This window comes from Mustela erminea, chromosome 15, assembly GCF_009829155.1.
Source record: "Mustela erminea isolate mMusErm1 chromosome 15, mMusErm1.Pri, whole genome shotgun sequence".
NCBI classification, from domain to species: Eukaryota; Metazoa; Chordata; class Mammalia; order Carnivora; family Mustelidae; genus Mustela; species Mustela erminea.
The window spans coordinates 29,931,277-29,951,577 of record NC_045628.1 but is presented as its reverse complement, the minus strand read 5'-3'; the positions used below and the strand labels follow the sequence as shown (position 1 = coordinate 29,951,577).

Sequence of the window (20,301 nt, the reverse complement as noted above, 5' to 3'; positions counted from 1 at the left end):
GATTTTTGTATTGTTTTTCCCTAAGTCTTGTTTTGGACTCATGGTAGCCATTCAGAAAGGCAGTCGTCCTGTTAGGTTTGTCCTGTAAGCCAAGAGCAGGTTTCTATAAAAAATTTTTGACCGACATTTTCTGATACTAAATGGGTTGGGAATTAATTTGAGGAACAAAAAAATATAGGACATATGTAGTTAATATTAACATTCCCCACAGTTTCTAATTTTGACATTTTTAAGACACTGACCTTTTATATATACTATAAAACACTTAAATCCTTGTGCAGAAATACAGAGTAGAAAAAAACATTTCCAATGTAGAAATTCAAAACAAGTTTTCATTATTGCATAGGTATATTGGCTTTAATCAAGCTGATTACTAATTCTTAAATGAAGGTATCCATAGGAATTCACAAATGGCCTATACTTACATATTTCTGCCTTAACAAATGGAAGTCATTTAAGATATCTTTATGAAAAGTTGCTTTGTCTTTTCATTTTTTTTTTTTTTTAACCTCTTCCCTTTCTCCCCCTGACAAATCAACATCTGCTTCCGGATAGCTAACTGCTGCTGTTTATTTTCTGCTTCTGTGACAGCGAGCCGATGGCGGAATCCCTTCTCTTCAAAGGTCTCACTGGCTTTTCCTTACAGTCCTGTTGCAAGACTCAGCCCTTATAGCAATGGCATTAATACTCCCAGCTTCTCTAAAACCTCAAATAAAGCAATACTAACACCTGAAAGAACAGGTAATCTTTCAACTTCTTGACTAGCTGCTTGCCTTGTCAGTCCGTAAGAACAGCATAAATATCCTCTTCCCTGGACAGTGGAGGGCGATCTTGTGCCGGACAGTGTGTGCTGCACACTTTGGGTACAGAGAGGCGCCCAGCAATCCGTGTTTTCGCACCAGTAACGTGCTCTCCATGTGTGTCGTAGGCAGTTTTCCCTTGTTAGCAAAGACGTACTGTCTGGTGACGTTTCTGAATGCCTAACGTGCTTTTAACATTCAGTGTTGAACACAACTTAGGTATTTTGTTAGGATTCAGGAAGATAAGGCTTTTGTGTCTTTGGTTTTTTTAATTTTATTTTTCTGATTACTTTTTTTTTTTTTTTTTAATGAAGACAGGGCGATGCAGAAAAAATAGCCACAGTACCTTTTTGTGAGATGACGTTCTCTTCCTTTCCCTGTGTCCGCACCGCTGTGATTCCATTCCTACAGCCTTTCTCCCTTTGGGTCCTCTTCTTCCTTCGTTCTCTTACCCAACTTGTTGCTTTTTTTTTACTTTTGTGGGTGACTACAAGTCTCCTGTGACTGCCATGCTCCCTCCTTTATTAAGGTTTTGTGTATGCTTCTGTGTATATATGCGGGTCTTTTCTGTGTGATGTTTGTATTCAGAGCATGGCTTGTACCTGTTGGAGAAAAATTTATTTGATTATAATTTAAAAATCTACTGGAGATAAGCATATCTGATTATTAATTGAAAGTGAACATGGATATGTATTATATAATGCCTTTAGATCTCTACTTCTGTAATGGGGTGCGGATTTCAGCACTGGTGACGGATGTTTATTTTCTAATTTTAACTCAGTCTACCCTCTTAACAGTTTTTTCTTGGTGTATAGTACAGAGTGATATTTTTTTCAACTGAAAATTGAATTTGTAAAAACAAATTGTTTATGTGAATTATGGACATGTGAAAGATATGCATATTGTCTCCCTGTTAAATAGTGATAGGTTGGTCCTTTTGGAGTGACAGGAAACTAGAGAAAAAGTTGCTAACTTGATACAGGAAATGTCAAGCATGATGTAGACACTCGTTCTCCAGGCTAAATAATAAACCTGTTTGCTTTGGATTTTAGGTCCCAGCTCCAGGGGCTCCCCTCTTAGCCCCCAGTCCTCTATAGACAGTGAGCTGAGCACTTCGGAATTGGAAGATGATTCTATCTCCATGGGATATAAGTTACAGGATCTCACAGACGTTCAGATCATGGCTCGTCTCCAAGAAGAAAGTACGTTCTTTTTAAATTAGAAAGCTTCTTGAACTAGAGGCTTCTGCTTGGAATGTAAGGAGGCAGGGAGGCTCAGGCCTTTCTCCCCAGGCAATGGGTAAACATTAGATGCTTTTTCTCATACCAGCCCACCTTGGACGTGGGCCAGTTAGGGCTTCTCAGGCCCTCATGGGCATTGGAAGGTGTTAGGATGTACAAATGTATTATATATAAAGACATCAATCAGAACGCATTTGATATAAAGACATTGTGGTGTAGCTGCTATGGAAACTGTTTCTTAAAAAACCGAACACGCAATTTCTATAGGCCCCAGCAAATTGTAGTCCTGGGCACATATCCCAGAACAGCAGAAATTTGTGTTCGCACAAATAGCTGTACATGTTTGCGGTGCTTCATTTATAATAGCCCCGAACTGGTGTGACCCCAGATGCCCTCTGGGCAGTGCCTGATTCATGAAGCTGCGGCGCCCCTTACCCTGGAGTGGCCCCGCGCGCTCCGCCGCAGGAAGGGGCAGACTGCTGGTGCCGGCGGCATCTTGGATGAGGCTCTGAGGAATGATGCTGAGCGAAAAAGGATGACTTCAGACTGCATAATTCCATTTCTGTAACATTTTAGAATGAGAAAATTTTAAAAATGGAGGACAGATTAGTGATTGATGGCATTTACAGACAGGATGTGGGATCTTGGGGGAGGTGGATGCGGTGAAAGGGCAGCACGAGGGTTATTTGTGTTTTGCGAGTTTTTGGAGCTGTTCGATATTTTGACCCTCGTGGTAGATATTTGATCCTACAGGTGATAAAATGCAGAGGACTTAATACTTCCATGTACTGAGTAAAACTGGGAATATCTAAAAAAAAAAAGTTGGGTTTATATCACAATATCCCAGGTATTGTATTATTCTGTAATTTTGCAGAATGCGACTATTGGGGGAAGCTGGGCAGACTGCACAAGCAGTCTCTGTGTTCTTTGAACTGCATGTAAGGGTATAGTTATCTTAATATAAGCTCAATTAAAATGCATTAATGAACTTCTCAGGATAAATAATGATTGAAGAGAAGATAATTAGAAATGGGACAGTTTATCAATTGTTCTGCAGTAGTTAACCTGTCATCTAAGAGTGAACTATGGCAGGGGTATTTATTATAAAGGCATCAAGAGGCACAGTGAGCTGTTGAGCACTGGACGGGGCTAGGTGTGTTCTGGAGTTATCTTTTCAGGTCAGCATAAAGAAGAAACAGCCAACTATCCTTTCACTGAAGCATGACCATTTCCTGCTTTCAGAATTATTCAAGGCTATTATGAGATACAGTGTAATGATTACGGAGAGTTTCAGAAGATACACTTTGAGGGGCAAAGAGAAGGTTTTATGTTACTATTCAGTAGTAGTAAGATAACAACGACTTATTCTGAAAACATATGGCTAAACGATTAATGTCCCTTCCTGCTTTTAAGAAATTGTGGTATTGGTAATAAGGTGAATAACTAGAAACTTCCATTTTGACTCTTTTTAGATGGTTGTCATTTGGGATGACCCAAAACTATTGAAGTGTCAGTATGCTTTGAAAAAAATAGTAATAAGTAGGACAGAGAAGCGACCTTGTAAGAAAATATTTTGTAGCTTGGGTTTTGAACTTTGCTTTGACTTTGGAAAGCTGGGGCTAGGGACAGGAGGAGTTCCTCCCCGGTAGGAGATGCGATTATTTTTATTATCTAACCCATAACATACTATTCATAATGATGATGCGTAGCTTTTCCTAAGTATCTCTCCAGATTTCAGAAGGGATCATTCGGGGAAATTGACAGACACTGACTGATGAACTGTGGCAGTATATCTAGTCTTCTCTGGAATTGGGGGGGTCTTTTTGCAGAACAGAACAGTATAATATTGGACACCTGTTTGGTGGGTAAATGTGTCTGTTTTCTTGGGATTTAATAAACCATGAGCAGGATAATGGCTCTTAATTTGAGTTGTTTACCTGGCACACGTTTTCTTCTGATACTTCATTGCCATTTAATTTTTGCTAGGTTGAACAGTCTCCATAGGTAATACTGTTTCTTGTTGTCCCAGGTCTCAGGCAAGATTACGCTTCCACCTCAGCATCTGTGTCCAGACATAGCTCCAGTGTGTCACTGAGTTCAGGAAAAAAAGGGACGTGTAGCGATCAAGAATATGACCGCTTCAGTCTGGAGGACGAGGAAGAATTTGATCATTTGCCACCACCGCAGCCTCGTCTTCCAAGATGTTCGTCTTTCCAAAGAGGCATTCCCCACTCACAGACTTTCTCCAGCATTCGGGAGTGTAGGAGGAGCCCCAGTTCCCAGTATTTTCCTTCAAATAATTACCAGCAGCAACAGTATTACTCACCGCAAGCCCAAGCTCCAGATCAGCAACCAAATCGGACCAGTGGAGGTAGGTTATATGTGCCCTTTGGACTTTAATGTGCTTTGAGCTTTATGTGTAGTAGGAAATGGCTTTTAGGTCAATGTAAATAATTGGTAAATGTTTCCCCAAACTTACGAAGTAAGTCTTTAGGACCTTATTGGTTTGGTCTAAGTTAAAATCTAAAACTGACCAGCGTCTGATGATGTGTCCCAGATTTACAGACTTAGGGCTTCAAAAAAACACTGTGATGTGGCCACCACAGAATGGGTCATGCGTCGGGGGCATCTTTGTGCGGTGGCTCATTCAGGGCAGGATGGGCAGGGGGTGCTGGTGGAGTTCACAGGGGAGTCCCGTGGAGGCCTCCACGCCGAGCCGTGGCTCCTTCTGTATCCCACCAGCTGAGTGTCCGGCCTGTTCCCAGCACGGAGTGAGGAACGGGAAGTGTACCCAGTGATGCTCATGTGCGTCCAGATTAAGACAAGTCTGGATGTGTCTCTCCCTCAGACGTCTGGAAGTGGGGTCTGTGTAGCAGGAGGGGTAAGGAGGCTGATGCTTGGCTTGCTAACCGCAAGTTGGTCTGCCCCAGTGTCACGTGGCGGTCAGAGCACGTGTCCTCTCCTGTACGTTTTCCTTTCTCTCACTTCGCCGTTTGTTTTCCAGCTCCTTGACCTTCAGCAATGTGTAGGGAGAACAGTCAGGTCCTCTTCTAAGCCTGGTGTGCTTTTACAGTAATGAACAGCCAGACTTCATCCACAGATCCCATTCAACATGGAGAAATAAACCAGATATATAATTATAATTATAGCTTGTAATCATTATATAGCGCCATTTCTGGGCCCAGGAGTGATTAAACAGCTTACTTCAAAGTACTGCAAGGCCAAATACAGATCGTATTTGTGATTACCTATTACCATTTTTTTTAGTTTTCACCTTTTCTTCTTCTGTACTTTTACCTTTCATGCTAACTGAAAGATCATTTGAAAATATTGAACATTTAGTCATAATTTCACTTTGAGAACCTTTAGATTCCAGATTTAAAAGATAAATCGGCAGCTATATCATGTCATAGTAACTCAACTTACTCAACCTCATAATATCAGAAAAAGCAATATGTTTCATGTGCTTAATCAAAGTCAGCCTCATTTTAAAATTGAGGAAAAGCGCCCTAAGAATTGTTGCTCTAAAGGTTGTCAGGTGTCCTCGAACAGCCCAGGCATCCTGCAGATGCCAGCTCTGCGTCTTGATCAGCGTTGCCAGTGGATCGTTGTCTTACCTTAGAAAAGTGGCTTTACCTTACACCAAACACCATGGTGAAAAAGATTAGGTTTCCTTGGAACTGTGCTATGATGGTTCCTGTTAGGAAAGCAGAGACCTATCACCGCTTAGTGTCCTGACTGTGGTAGTTTTAATTTTCCTTATAGCTCTGGTCTCCACATACAAAGGAAAATGGACTACAGAGGCAGTCGTCTGGACTGGACTTGTGCCACCTAGCAGTGAGGGCACAGGCTCACGAGTCCAGTCCCATCCTTAAAGGTTGCTCAGGTCTGTGAACTTTGATTTCTTTGGCTATAAATGGGCCAGATATTACCTCTTCTTAGAAAACTTAGGTATAATTTTGCATCAAACCACCTGGTGCGTATTCTCCCAACCTAAGGAAGAAACAAAATAATTACTCTTATTTTGGAGTATATGTACTGAAGAAAGGGAAAAAGGTTGCCTCCCACCCACTTTTCAAAGAAAATAGGACTCACTGGGGCGCCTGGGTGGCTCAGTAAGTTAAGGGTCCAACTTTTGATTTCAGCTCAGGTTGTTATCTCAGATCAGGAGACTGAGCCCCGCATTGTGCTCTGTGCTGGGTGTGGAGCCAGCTTGGAATTCTCTCCCGCCCCCCCTGTCCTTCCTCCGCGCACGTGTGTGTGTGTGTGTGTGTGTGTGTGTGTGTGTGTGTGTGAGAGAGAGAGAGAGAGAGAGACACTCAGCTGAGCCTTCATCCGTTACCACAGAATATCATTTGAGCAAAAGTGTGAAATATGAATGATAACTTGGAAACTATCAAATATTTTTCTAAATCACCAAAATAGTATGGATAGGAGAGAATGATTGTTCAATCATTGATTCATTTAAAAATAATTAAAAAGAAACCAGAAATGCATGTTTATATTTATTGCTTCCATAGCTCCTACACTACCTAGATTCAGAAGGGAGGGCTCTTAAAAAGTTACCAGAGTATTTATAGGGGTAAAGAATTAAAAGGAGCATATTTGGAATCATTTGCCAGATGTGAAAAATGACTAAATCTTGTAGGATCTTTACTCAATGTAAAGGGAGTTGATTGGGCAGGGATTGTCGGTGGCGTGATGTAAGCACTGTTGGCTCGAGGCCCTCCCTTGCACCCTTGTATTGATTGGGAGGCCAGATCGGATTGGTGGGTAACTGAGTATCTCCCTTCCCAAGGATTCTTTAATCTGTTTTCCTAGAGGGGTAAGTCCTGGTGCCACTTCATTATGAGAAAACTCATTCAAATTCTTGCCTTGGTCTATTCCTCCAGCTTCCTGCTGCGTTCTCAGTACTTGAGGGTAAATTGCTGATTTCTTGTGAAGATAGAAATAGAGTGTTATTTTTGATTCCTTGAATATTAAAGTATATATGATCATTAACATGTTCCAAATGGTTTGACAGAAAAGGGTACTTCATTTCCAGATGGTCCCTGACACAGCTTGGAGGTCACAACTAAACTCCCAGAGGAGTCATGTTCTAAATATTTACACTTGGAAGCCTTTATTTTTAAGAGCGTATTTCACGTTTAAAGCTTTGTGAAGCTGACTTGATGCTCACATGAATAAAGATTGGTTTTGAAAGCCAGATGCGTCTGGATGAACAGATTAGAAACCTAACCACCACATCTAATGCGTGAACCTTGATTGATCATGGTTTAGGGGAAGAAGTTTAAGAAAGACTTTCTTAATGTTTAGAAAATTTTGTGTATGGATTATTAAAAACTGTTGTTATTTTGTTTATATTCATGACAGTATTGTGATTCTACAGAATTTTCTTAGGCGCTTCCTAAGATTTCAAAGTACCTGAGTACAAATTTCAAAGAAAAGAATTGCAGTTAAGGAATGTCATAGTTAGGGACTAACTTATTAAAGTTCAGAATATTAGGAAGAAAATGAATCCCGTGTGCTTCATGGAAGTCAAGGCATCATATTAAAATTGAGGGAGAGGGTCACATGTCAAGATGTCTGCAGCTCTTGTGTGGTTTAACAACCACAAACAAGTGTGTGCTTATATATGGAGATGAATTAATTATGGCAGAATGAAAACAACTAGTATATCTAGGTGGAAAACAGATGTTTATGATACTACCTTTCAGCTAGATATATGGAAACTTTTATGGTAAATAGTTTGGAAACTTAGAACTACAGAAACACAATGTATATTCTAAATAATGGCTTATCATTCTTTCCCGGTGCCTCCCTTCAGCTTAAATATATATAGTCGAAGTAATTTAGTCTTGTACTGAGAGAGGCCCACCTTTCATGCCAGTTATCGTGATATTCAGAAGATCTAAGCGTTGACTCTAAGATTTATCCATTCTCTCTCCTTTCTCCAGCATACACATAAATAACATTTGCAGAATGTATTAAATGCCTCCTACCCAGGGTTAGCAACTTTAGCAAGAATTTGGGAATACGAGGCCTATGGTTGTTAAAAGCAGGTTTCAAGGAGATAATGAGGAAAATGGTCAAGAAATCTAACAGTCACTGGCAGTGTCTGAGCATAATTACTCTAGAAGTATCCACAGGGAGTAAGGACATGGTGTGGGGGTGGTAGGTCCCTCAGCTCAGGGCTGTATAGAAGTTAGTGAGGTCGATATAATTCTTTCTGGTCTCCTATCTTAGTCCTCTCTACAGTTTATTATACTTTTTCATGTTTATGATGTAAGTATCCTTACTGTATTTGTTTAATTTTCTGTCTTTTCCCTAGACTGTCTCAAGGAGGCAAAAGTTGCTGGATAGGGCTACAGAGGCTGGGTCTAAGTGACGTAGAATGAGTAGTGCAGATGGGTTTGGTTTTGTCCTCGGACATGCTTTGGATGAATGTTCAAGTACATCATTCGTTTTCTGATTTAGCTTGAAGGAAAGTGACCACAAACCTGAATGTCCTGACGAGTGTGTCTCTTTGTGCTTCAGGGCCTATACCAATAAAAATGAAACTATCGAGGTGAGTGGGGCATGTGTGAAAAGCACGAGATTATTACAATGGTTGGTGGTCCTCCAAAGTTCAAAATGTTTGAGCTTCAGAATACTATTTTCAATATTTGTTCCATTTGGGAGAAAAAAGAGTTAACGTTAAATTTATTTTAGGTTTTCTTCTTGGGATCGATAGTGAAAAAAAAGATTACGAAACCCTGGTGTAGATTATAAAACTCAGAGTCAGGGACTGTACGTGTCGTACACGGCCCGTACCCCCAGCAGCTACCATGCCTGGCACAGAGTATGTACACAGTGAATTCTGGTGCCCATATTCATTCGCTCCCTCCACAAAGTGGGGACGCGTGGCCAAGTGGAGGGACCAGCGCGTCACGGGTGCCGGGGAGTGGGGAACATTTGGGAACTTGGCTCATCCACTGGGAGGCCAGTAGGCTGAGGGGGGGGAGCAGCAGGAGATAAGGCTGGGGAAGGAGGACAGAGCCCATTCCTTGAAGGGTCTCACGTTGGCCATGTCTAGGGGCTTTCAGATGAAGGTGGGAGAGTAATCGGGAGGTTTTAAGTGGGTGCCTGGGTGTGTGCTTGTGCTCCAGGAAGAGAGCGGGCTGTGGGGAAGATGGGTAGGAGGTACAGGACAGGGTGCTTGGAGACCAAGCGAGAGGGTTTCGTGACAATGTGGCTGGTAAATAGCGAGGTCCGAACCAGATGTAGTGGAACATTCATTAACTGTTGTGCAGAACTGACAGGACTTGGGGGTAAGGGTATAGAAGGGGGGCGATTCAGAGGAGATGGCCCCAATTTCTGGATTAGAGGACTTGCTTGCTTGCTGGTCGGGGCAGCCAGCAGGGCGGAGTAAGTGTGGAAGGAGCTGTGTGTGAAGGGGAGGAAGGAATGAATCCAGTTTTGTACTTGAACGGGGAGGAGGGGGGCTCGGCTTGGTGTTCACATAGATGCTTTGTTTCCTGAGCTTGGGTGAGTGACCCGGAACCCGGACTTTAGTTTGGGGTCCCTGTGTCTTTCCAGGGTGCAGTCCTGCATTGAATTCCCAGCTCCGCCTCACTGAGGTCTGTAGGCGGCTCTCTGCTGCCCCTTTGTGGCGGAACGCAGACTCAGCAAGGAGAATGACTGGAAGCGGTCTCTGGTTCGCGTCTCAGGAGGTTTAGCGGCCGACTCCTAGTTAAAACTTTACAGAACTTAATGGGGTCATAGTGATGTGTTGAGTGGGTATCTCAAAACACATCAGGGTAGAATTTTAATCATTCTTCCCATTTTTATATGCTTTTTTTTGTTAATTAATATGTAACAATTTCTAACTAAGCGGCTGTAAGAGGATTCTCTAACCTCCCTTTGATACTATTTTATCCACTCACTGTATAGAAACAAATAGCTAATTGATTAGCTAATCCCTACTTCTTTTTATGGAATACTTTTTTTTTTTTTTTAAACAGTATATTTGGTAGAACCTTCCTGGAGTTACTGAGTGTGTTCATAGAGAAGGTTAATTCCATGGTAGCTTGTTACAGTTCATAACACACGTGACAATTTTTATCTGTTTATGAACATATATCATTTATGTTTACTTTTGAAAGCTACTATTTTAATTGGCATAAGCTTTATGATTTTTAACTAAAATTCTTTTCTAGACAAGCTCCGGAGAAGTATGCCTAATCTAGCTCGGATGCCAAGTACAACCGCGGTCACCAGCAACGCCATCTCTCCGGTCACCGTGAGAAATAGTCAGAGTTTTGACTCGAGCTTGCATGGAGCCGGTACCGGGATTTCGAGAATACAGTCTTGCAGTAAGTATGATGATTTGTAATTTTTTTTTTTGTAAGTTTCATTTGTAACACATGTTTTTCTTTTGAGGACATAGCAGGAAAGTTTTCTCCTTTTATTTTTTAACTTCATACGATTTAGTATTTTCATGTGCATATATTAATAAATTAATAATTAGTAAATTATATTTAATCTTCACTATCCAAGGATAGCAGTAGAAGTACTACAGGATGATTCATTTGTTCACTCATTGTCTAAACAAAGATAACCTCTGTTTTCCTCGCAGGTCTGCCTCTTTCTAGCTCTATCTGCTCGATGCCTTTCCTCTGAAGAAAGCACACTTGTTCAATCTCGCTGTTACTTTGGTCTTGTTGTTCACCAGTCCAGAGCTTTGTTCTACCCAAAATGAAGCTCTGTTTCAGCATGTAGAGTCTGCTCCCCTTCAGCTCACTACAGTCTGTCATTCATTCTCTGTATGCTTTACCCAGCAGTGAGCAGGCAGTGAGCGTGAAATCTCAGATGCACGTGTTTTTATTTTCTGTGGGCATGTGGTGGTTCAGGTGTCCCCCTCCCATTCCGACTCATGCTGCTTATGTGGGTAGCTGGGATTAAGTCTGAGAATGACCCCTGGCAGGCGGACTGAGGGTCACAGTCCCAATAATGATGTGACCCAAACACAGGAGGCATGAAGTGTGTTCAGAGTGGGCCGACCAAGGGTCATCAGCCAGATGTCTAAATCTGCACCCAGAGTGACTTGAAGCCCTCCTCCCCGAGTCCAGTTTTGGGGTTCAAGTGGTATTTTGCCCCATGGGACCGTTTTTCATTTCAAAATGGGAACATTTACTCAGCTGGAGGAACGGTGCTAACCGGTTTTTATCTGTTGTCTTACTTAGCTCTGCCAGTAACCCTATGAGGTGGTTTCTGTCCTGGCTCCCATTTTGCAAATGAAGAGAAAGCAACAGTAAAAGCTGTGCAGGTGAAGGAATAGAGCTAGAAACTGTTCTGATTACCCTGGAGTTTATGCCTTTAACTGCAAACGTATTCTGACCCCCGTGTGCTGTTCTTTCCCTTTCTTTATGCAGTCTTTGCTGTTTACTTTTATCCTGCAGCGCAAACACCACACACCCTTTCAAAAGGCTCCATTGATGACCTCAATAGATTTCCCCATAAAGTTCCGAAACAGATCTAGGATGGATTCGATTTTTGGTGCTCCCCTTTTTCGGTGTGTCATATTTCACAGTCTTTGTATTTATGGTCCACGCTAGCTCTTCGGCTCCCTCTGGGCTTGGGTCCTAGCTTAGCTGATTTTCTGTGCCCTGTACCTGGCACCCTGCCTGGTATTTGATGAGTTTGCTGGGAAGGTTTGAATGCATGAGTAAGTGAATGCCCCAGGGCTATCTTAGGCCTTGATCTGTTAATACTGGAATTAACGACTTGTGTCAAGACATCGAAGATAACCTACGGAATTTGCTGAGGGTGGCGGGGTGAAGGGAGAGCTGCCACTTGACTGGGAGGCAGCTGGGGAAGCCGGCCAGATAGAGCACGATGACATTGAACTGAGGTGAGCGCACAGCTCTCTAGTTGAGTGCAGGAGTCGATAGTATTAGCGTAGAATGGGAAAACAGAGTCGTGACAGTCACAAATGGTAATGATTAGGAATTTTTGTTAACTCCAACTCCCTGTGGGTTAATAGCATGATTTGAGTGCCCGAACAATGTATATGGATGTCCACAACAGAAAGTGGCCAGTTTTGACTGAAGTGCTCAGAAACTAATGGGAATCTGTCAGAAGGACATAGAAAATGCCTTGAAGTGCCCAGACACCGAATCTGTGATGCTGAGGCCACAGAAAAAAATAATTCAAAAAGATTCTAACCAGTAGAGTAAATAATTACAGGTCCATATTTAATGGACAAAATATAAAAATGGAGAAGGGGAAATTTTTCTTTATAGAATTCCAATTCATCAGTGTAAAAAAAAAAAATCAATGTTTGAAAATCAAGCAGTATAACGAGAGAAGAAAAACCCTTCAGAGCACTGCTGTGTAAGGTCAGTCATACACGTCTGTCAAATCTCAGGATTCTCTTCTCATTTACTTTTATTCTTAAGTGTTCCAAGTGATTATTGTGTATACATTCTGGGTGTATATCTCGACGATCCCTAGTTCTGGGCCATTTTACTTTCTGGGAAACACAAAGGTAAGATAATAATGTTGAAAAGGCAACGTGATACAGAAGAGGGCCACTGGGTTTGCAGTAAAAAAACAAATCTGCGTCTGGGTCTTAATCATAAGTTCTTGAGGAAGTTATATGTTCTTCTGATTCCTGTTTTCTTACTTGTACAATTGGGATTTTATCTTAACTCACATTGTTTTTTTCCACTTCTTTTAAAATACTCAAGTAGTTATCTTGAATAGTTACTGGTTTTGTATATAGGAGAATTTATAGGATGCTTTTCCTGAGTAACTTGTGTAATTTCATTTCAAATGATATGGATTGGGGTCACTGAAACTGTAGATAAATTTTAGAATTGCAATTTTCATAATATTCTTCTGACTCACTACCCTGGAACCCCTTTTCATTTTGATCTTTTTCCATGTCTCCCACCAAAGTGTTTGTAGCTTCTTGGTGGAAGTTTTCTGCCTCATAGTTAAATTAATTCCTAGGTATCTGATTTTTTAAATTTTTTTATAGGTAGTGTTCTTTTAAAGTTTAGTTTCTGCTTTGCTGGTATTTAGAAATAGTTTTTTATTTTGATGCTGTATTCAGAGACTTCGCTAATAACTATTTATCCTGATGGTTATAGAATTTGGAATATATCTTACCTAATGAGTAGATATGAACACTGAAACCTATTTAAGAACGTTGCCCAGACCCGACACTGAAATAACCCAGCCTTCCGTCATCAGCCGAACAAACTGTGACATTCAATATAATGTCATATTATGCAGAGCAGTGCAGACAGCATGGCTGAATCTCAGAATCATGATGCTGAGTCAAAGAAGCCAGAGAACGTACTGTGTAATTCCATTTCTATGAAGTTAAGAGTAGGAGTAACCGATCTGTGGTGACAGAGTGAGAATAACTATCACCATTATGGGAACAGTGAGTGGGAGTGGAGGTGAGAGCCTTCTGGGCTGCAGGTAAGGCTCTGTCTTGGTGTGGCTGGTGGTTCCACAACGTGTTCACTTTGAAAATCGAGTGCTAGACTTAATATACATGAAGTACATAAATCTTAAGTTTTTTAAAAGCGACTAAGCCAAATTCACTTTGGTTTTTTAAATCTAGGCTTTTTTTTTTTTTTTCGTCCTGAGCAATGTAGGCTTACTGAGCAATTAAGAAGTATGGAGGCGCCCGTATATCCCTGTCTCTCCTCTCCTTCCCTGGATTCGCCTGCGAACCTCTCAAGTTAGTTATGTTGCATTAGTTACTTGGGGCATTTGTTACACCTTGACTAGCCAGTGTATCGAAATACTCATGGTAAAAACTATCTAATTAAGGAATTGTAGAATTGGTTGGAAAAGAACTTAGAGATTATCTGTCCACTGACGGAGGTTTTACGTGTCACGGAAACTCGCTGGGATCAAAACTACCCAGAGTCTTGTAAGGACCTTAGTCCGTGTTGAGTTTCGACGGCTATACAGGAGCGTCAGCATTCCTGTGTATGGACTTCACCTGACAGGCGCTTCAGCAAAACTATTTTTTTAAGGAAATAATTTAGGAAACATTAGCTAAAACAAGGGACATTTTTTTTTTTTTTTGTCTTTCTCGCTTCCTATTTTATGGTTAAGTTCAAAATCCATTAAACTACTTTAGAAAATGTTGGGTGTGTAAGTATATTGATGTAGTTTTTATGCATTCTTACCCGGAAGGCTGTTGTTCTCAAGGTAATAATAGTGCTGGTTGGGTGGTTACTAACTGACAGGCACCACTTAAAGGCTTCATGTGGATTAACTCATTTACTCTTTCCACCAACCCTAGGACATCGGTCAATGCCATGACGAAAATATTTAACCTGTAATAAGCTGTTCGTAACCTACTGATGTCACCTCTGTCTTCCCGTTGTCACAGTATTAATTGTCCCCTCATTTTATTTTCATGAAACCATCCCCAGAGCAACCATCAACATCCTAATGTCTTCCCATCGAGCATGGAAGAAACTGTCCTGTGAGAACTCAGGGCTGGTTCCATTCATTAAAGGGAAGGAAACTGTTGTTAGATGGGGCTTCTAGATAGAGTTACGTGCTCAGAAATGTTGCTAATAGACAGGACAGGTGACGTGTCAAGAATGAGAATTTTCAGGGCGCTTGGGTGGCTCAGTCGATTAAGCCTCTGCCTTTAGCTCAGTTCATGATCCCAGGGTCCTGGGATCGAGCCCCACATCGGGCTCTCTGCTCAGCGGGGAGCCTGCTTCTCCCTCTATCTGCCTGCCTCTCTGCCTACTTCTGCCTACTTGTGATTTCTCTCTCTGTCAAATAAATTAATTTAAAAGAAATAGAATTTTCTAGTACTCACTACTGTCTGGAACCCACATTTCAATTCTGTGTGTTCCCTTTCAGACTGTACTGGCCTTGAATGGGAGGTACATTTCCTGAGTTGGGTAGCCATGTAAGTTTCCTCTCTCGCCCCTGTCCTTTTCCTTTCTAGTTCCCTCCCCAGGACAGCTCCAGCACAGAATCCACAGCGTGGGACATTTCCCCGTGTCTGTGCGGCAGCCGCTGAAAGCCACGGCCTACGTGAGCCCCACCGTGCAGGGCGGCGGCAGCAGCACGCCTCTGTCCAACGGCCTCCAGCTGTACTCCAGCTCCGGCATCCCCACACCAAACAAAGCCGCCGCGGTCGGGAGCGTGGGCCGCAGCGCCCTGCCCAGACCTTCACTGGCAATAAACGGGAGCAACCTGCCTCGAAGCAAAATTGCACAGCCTGTTAGAAGGTACGAACCTTTGTCCTCTCCACAGCCGCTTTTGCAGTTTGAAATTGGAAACCGCAGGAACCATCCTCCCTTTCGGGGTCTCCAGCACGCTGCCGTGCATGACCTGACCTCTGACCCCCTTCCTCGGGAAAGTGCTGGGGCGGGGGGCTGGGGTGTCCCTTCCTCCCTCCTCACTTCACTCCTGATGCACCACCTTCGCTTTAATTCTCCAGGTACGCTCCGTCTCTGGGGCGTCCGTGTATTTTCCTTCCCCCCAGTAATTTGCAGGGCCTTTCCCCTCCTTCAGGACTTCGCTCAGATGACCCCTCTGTCCACAAGGGCAAGTCCAGGGGCGGTTGTACCCCCTTCTCCTCCCCCTTTTCCCCCATAGCATTGATCACCATCCGAGGGACTACAGATTCTCCTGACTTCCTAGTTTACGGTCTGACTGTCCTCTCTAGAAATGTAAGCTTCATGGGGACGGGGGAGGGGGTGGTTATGAATATAAAACCCCAAGGCTAAGGACTGTGCCTAGCACAAGATAGAATTGTAAATAGTTGTCAAAAAAGTAATCTTTCATCAAAATAGGCAAATGCATTAGGCAGGCGTATGCATGCACACCCTGTCCCCGGCCTGGCTGGGGACGGCGCCTTGGTGATCCGGAGCTGGGCCTTTGTTAGCTTATGCTGGTAAGGTGAGTGTGGTCCAGCTGGAACTTTCCTTCTTTAAATTTTTGGATTAGTTGCAAAGCACATATCAGACAAGCTCATGGTCACGATGTGCCCTTCTTGAACTGGAGATCTTGAAGTGTTTTAGGTCAATGACAATGGCATGTCAGGGATAGTTTTGGAAGAGGAGACTGTGGAGGCAGTAACCGCAGTAATTGCTCCGGACCAGGAACGAGGCTGTGAGGCTGTGGACCGGTGGACCCGGGGGGGAGGGGGTAGGGGGGTGGATGGGTCACAGTGATGGTATGAAAAGGGGTGTTGCATGAGCAAGCAGTTTTCCCTTCTTTCTGTGGTAATATGTGTAATTATTTTCAGATTAGAATAGGTGCTCAGATAAAAAAATTCAGAAACTATTAAAAGTAAACAAAAGTGAATGGACGCCTAATCCCATTACTCACATAGAAAGCGTTTTGTTGCGTGTTTAATAAATTCTGGCTTATTCTCCCCCTGTAAATGCACATGGTGTTATGTTCATGGCAGACTAGAATCCCATTATTTGATGTGATTACTGAGGTTACTGTGACCCTCCATTGGTCCTTGAATAGGTCTCCAAGCTAAGCTCGTCTCATGGTGGTCACTGCCAGGCTATAGGAGAGGACGTCCTCCCAGATTTAGGCCAACGCTGGGTAGTATTCTTTGCCCGTAAGCTAGGCACATCTTTATTTGTAAGGCTGCAGATTACTTCGTGTGAATTTGCTGTTTACATCCAAGGAAGTACCCATTTGTCTTTAGATAGAGTTTCTCTTTCTCTTTCTGGTTTGAAAATACGCTTGTCCCGGAAGGATATGTTGCAGTTCACACGTAACAACACCCACGGCAGTGCATGTGCTGAGAATGGCGTTTCTAGCCGCGGAGCACGTGGCGAGGGTCCAGTGCACGGCTCCCGGCACGCTCTGGAACATGCCAGTCACGGCTGGCCAAGCGCGGGGACTCCTGGGAGTGTACTCACGGGCCGCTTTCCATCCCCGCAGTTTCCTTCAGCCTCCAAAGCCTCTGTCTTCGCTCAGCGCTCTGCGGGACGGGAGCTGGAGAGACGGCTGCTACTGATGCGGTTCGACGGGCCCCTGGAGCACGGGCAAGGAGTGGAAATGAGGGTCGAGGTACCTAGCTGGCTAGGTAACCGTGAACGTCGGGATAGTCTTTCCCTTCTGCATTTTAACATATTGACTGCATTGTTTTTCAATGGACCAAGCGCCAGAGACTAATGATTGCACTTAAATATTTGCCTGAGAGAATACCGCACCGGTCTGGGAGCCGTGGTCGTGGTATCGTGACACTTAGATCTAGGGGGTTTTTGTAGAACTGCTACGTACCTGAACACTTTTCGAGGGGATGGAGATGTGTCGCTAATACTTTCTTTGTCCTGAGTTTGTTAAAGTAACTTGTTCAGTTTACTTACGTGTTCTAAACATCTTCCCATTACATGTTTGGTATTTTAATACGTTGCATATTTACAACTAGGTTCTATAATTTATGCTTCGAAGTTTACTTTTTTATAGTTTACAGGAATTTTATTTTTTGTGCCTATTTCTTTTTACACCTATGTGAACCACTGTGGAACAACTTAAATTTTGTGCCATAAAAATATTTTTGTGGTAAGGTACTATTTTTTTAGCTCTAGGGATAGATCAGCAAAAATCCACCATACAATTTGAAAGACCTAATTTTATGTTGAATGAGCACAACCTGAGCTGAAGCATCGCAAGGAAGTAGCCAGTTAGCGGCTCTTGTCGTTTTCTTTGTTAATTTATTGTCATACATGGGTTTCCGATTTATAAAGGCATCACGGGCTCATTGCACTTAATACCTGCAGTGTTTGCTACTGTGCCACGATTGATTTTCACTACTTTATTACAGAGGATGAGAAACTGTAATGTTTTATTAACAATGCTTCTGGAAATGGATGCATTTTAAAGCAAATAAATCTTTTTGATAGACCTTTTACAAAACCCATTTGCACTAATGAATGCTTTCTTATGGTATATGACTTAATATTTGTTACTGTGTACACTGCTCTTTTGGAATGTTCAGAAATAAAGACTATTTCAGCAATACCAGGTCACGCATGGCTGTGCAGCATGAGCAGTAAAAACACCATCTCTGTGTTTCACTGTCGTTGTGAGAGCAGGTATTGCCGCTTTGTTCTTAGGCGGAACATCTATAGCTGACACTCACGTTTGTGAAAACTGTTTCTCCAGAATACCCCTGGTAAGAATAGGAGGTTTTGGTTTTGCAGTGAGGTGTAGGTTCCTTTTAGAACAGCCTTCAACTCAGGTAGCCTCTTGCCCAGAAATACTTGCGGATGAACACCAGCCGTGATGAACATTTCGTGGGGGTTCGATTTGAAGTATCGTGCCAGTATCAGCAAACTATTATTCTCTGTTACGTCTGATGTATGTTATAGGAAAACTTTTTTCACCTGAAGGTACTATGGAAAGGTTAGGCAAAGGTTTTAATGTTAAAGATTAAAATAGAAACTTACATATAATCCCATCTAGAACAGCTTTAGCTAACTCGCTGAGGAAATGAAATGTGAGCTAGAGGAGCTGTGAGATACTGAAGAGGAAGGAGTATTTTTTGAGCACTTCTTTAGTGAGAACTGTCCTAGAGATTTCACGTACATTTGTCTCTTCCAAACCACCTGCTTCTCTCCCCATTTACAAAATAAACACACTGAGTCCAAGGTAGCATGTTAACCTTATACAGACGTTTCGCTAGTCTAAAGCTGACTTAAGAATCCAGGTTTAGTGGATCTCAGAAATCTGTTTTCCTCACTGCTGTGCTCTCTTCCTATGAGCACATGTAGTTAGTACATTTTTTTAAAAAATGGATTTCTATTCTGCTAAGGAAATTAAAGGACTAAATTTCAATTTAAATTACTTCTACCCAAAAAAGTCTGTTCAGCTCTTGGGATGAAAAAGAGCTCCGTGCTTTGGATCTCACATTCCAGTTGGCCGGAGACACAGTAAACGATCAAGTGAGTGAATCTCACTGTAGATCCCTACTGCTCCGGAAGGGAACAAAAGGTGCTCAAAGTAAGGGGGGGGGTCGTTAAAGCAAGAGAAAACTCCAGACCGGGAGAGCTCACACTGTTAAATGTCACCTGCCTAGATCTCATTAAGGACTTGACCCTTGCAGATTTGGGAGATGGAGAGTTAGTCCTAAAGTTACTTCACAGACTCTTCCCCTGGAGTTGTCCAGAACACCAGCAGCCTCTCGTATCAGCATCTCTTGGGAACTTACTAGAAATGGAGGTTTCTTACTGGAACTGCCCTCCCGATCCGAAGACGTTCCTCCAGAACCACCCCTGCAAAGGCTTAGGAGGGGGCAGGCCCGGCAGCTGGAGGAGGAGCAGAAAGGCCGGCGCGGCTGCGCAGACGGGCCAGCAGGACAGGAGCGGAGAGGTCAGGGCACTGTGGGCCGCGGTGCGGAGTTTCACGGCACTCTGCAAGGGGAGCTTGCATCAGAGCTCATGATTTGACTTAGGTTTAAATAGATCACCCTGGCATTTGGGGGAGAATAGACTAGAAGATGGCAAATGTAGTTTGAACTGTTTCAGTAATCCAGGCAAGAGAGGCGGAATTGAACCAGAAGGATCGCAACGGGGGTAGTCGAAGTGGCCAGCTTCGGGGTATATGTGAAAAGTGGAGCCATCAGGATTTCTTAATGGATTGGATCTACTCTGTTCACAAGTGGAAACAAGCCCTTCGGGCGGGCAAGGAGAAGCACGGAGTTCCACGGGTGGAGACAGGGAGGGCTGGGACTGTGGCCGAGATCAGCGAAGCAAGTCTGGATGGAGAGGAGGTCTAAGGAGTGGGAGCTGGGCACGTGGGCCTTCTAGCTTAGGTGAGTTCCTGGCTCCCGTGGCTTGGCCTCAGGCAGAGGAAGACCTCTGAGAGCTTCGTATATGGAGGGGAATCAGAGATGGTGTTGGGTTAATGGATTTGAGCAGAGCTTAATCTGTACTAGTTGTCACCGTGTAACCAGTTACCACAAAGCTTGGTGGCCTCACACAAGCTCTCACAGTTGCTGTGGGGCTGGGAGTCTGGCCACAGCCCAGCCGAGTCCTCAGGCGTAGGGTCGTGCCCCAGACTGCATAGGGTCGTGCCCCAGACTGGCCTGGGAAAAGAATCCGCTTCCACGCTCACTCACAGGGCTGTGGGCAGGATTCATCTTCCGTGTGCCGCTGAGCAGAGGCCACCCTCTATTTCTTCTCCAGGGCCCTGTCCTGGGGCAGCTCCCAGCACTGTGGCTGGCTTCATCAGGATGCCCAAGTGAGAAGTTACAGGAG

General features: G+C 43.3%; 1 protein-coding gene across 3 annotated transcripts in view; it reads left to right on the top strand.

Moving 5' to 3' along the window:
• The window catches only part of SLAIN1 (SLAIN motif family member 1), a 58,903-nt gene extending 40,944 nt beyond the window's left edge, over positions 1-17,959 (top strand). Inside the window, exons 3-8 of one of the 3 annotated variants that reach the window (XM_032314654.1) lie at positions 592-741; positions 1,853-2,002; positions 4,071-4,412; positions 10,240-10,395; positions 15,018-15,303; positions 16,982-17,959. In XM_032314654.1, the coding sequence (XP_032170545.1) occupies positions 592-741; positions 1,853-2,002; positions 4,071-4,412; positions 10,240-10,395; positions 15,018-15,303; positions 16,982-17,057 (1,160 nt within the window). In that variant the 3' untranslated portion in view covers positions 17,058-17,959. The other 2 variants (XM_032314655.1, XM_032314656.1) reach the window with 2 other exon arrangements.
• The last annotated feature ends 2,342 nt before the right edge of the window (positions 17,960-20,301 follow it).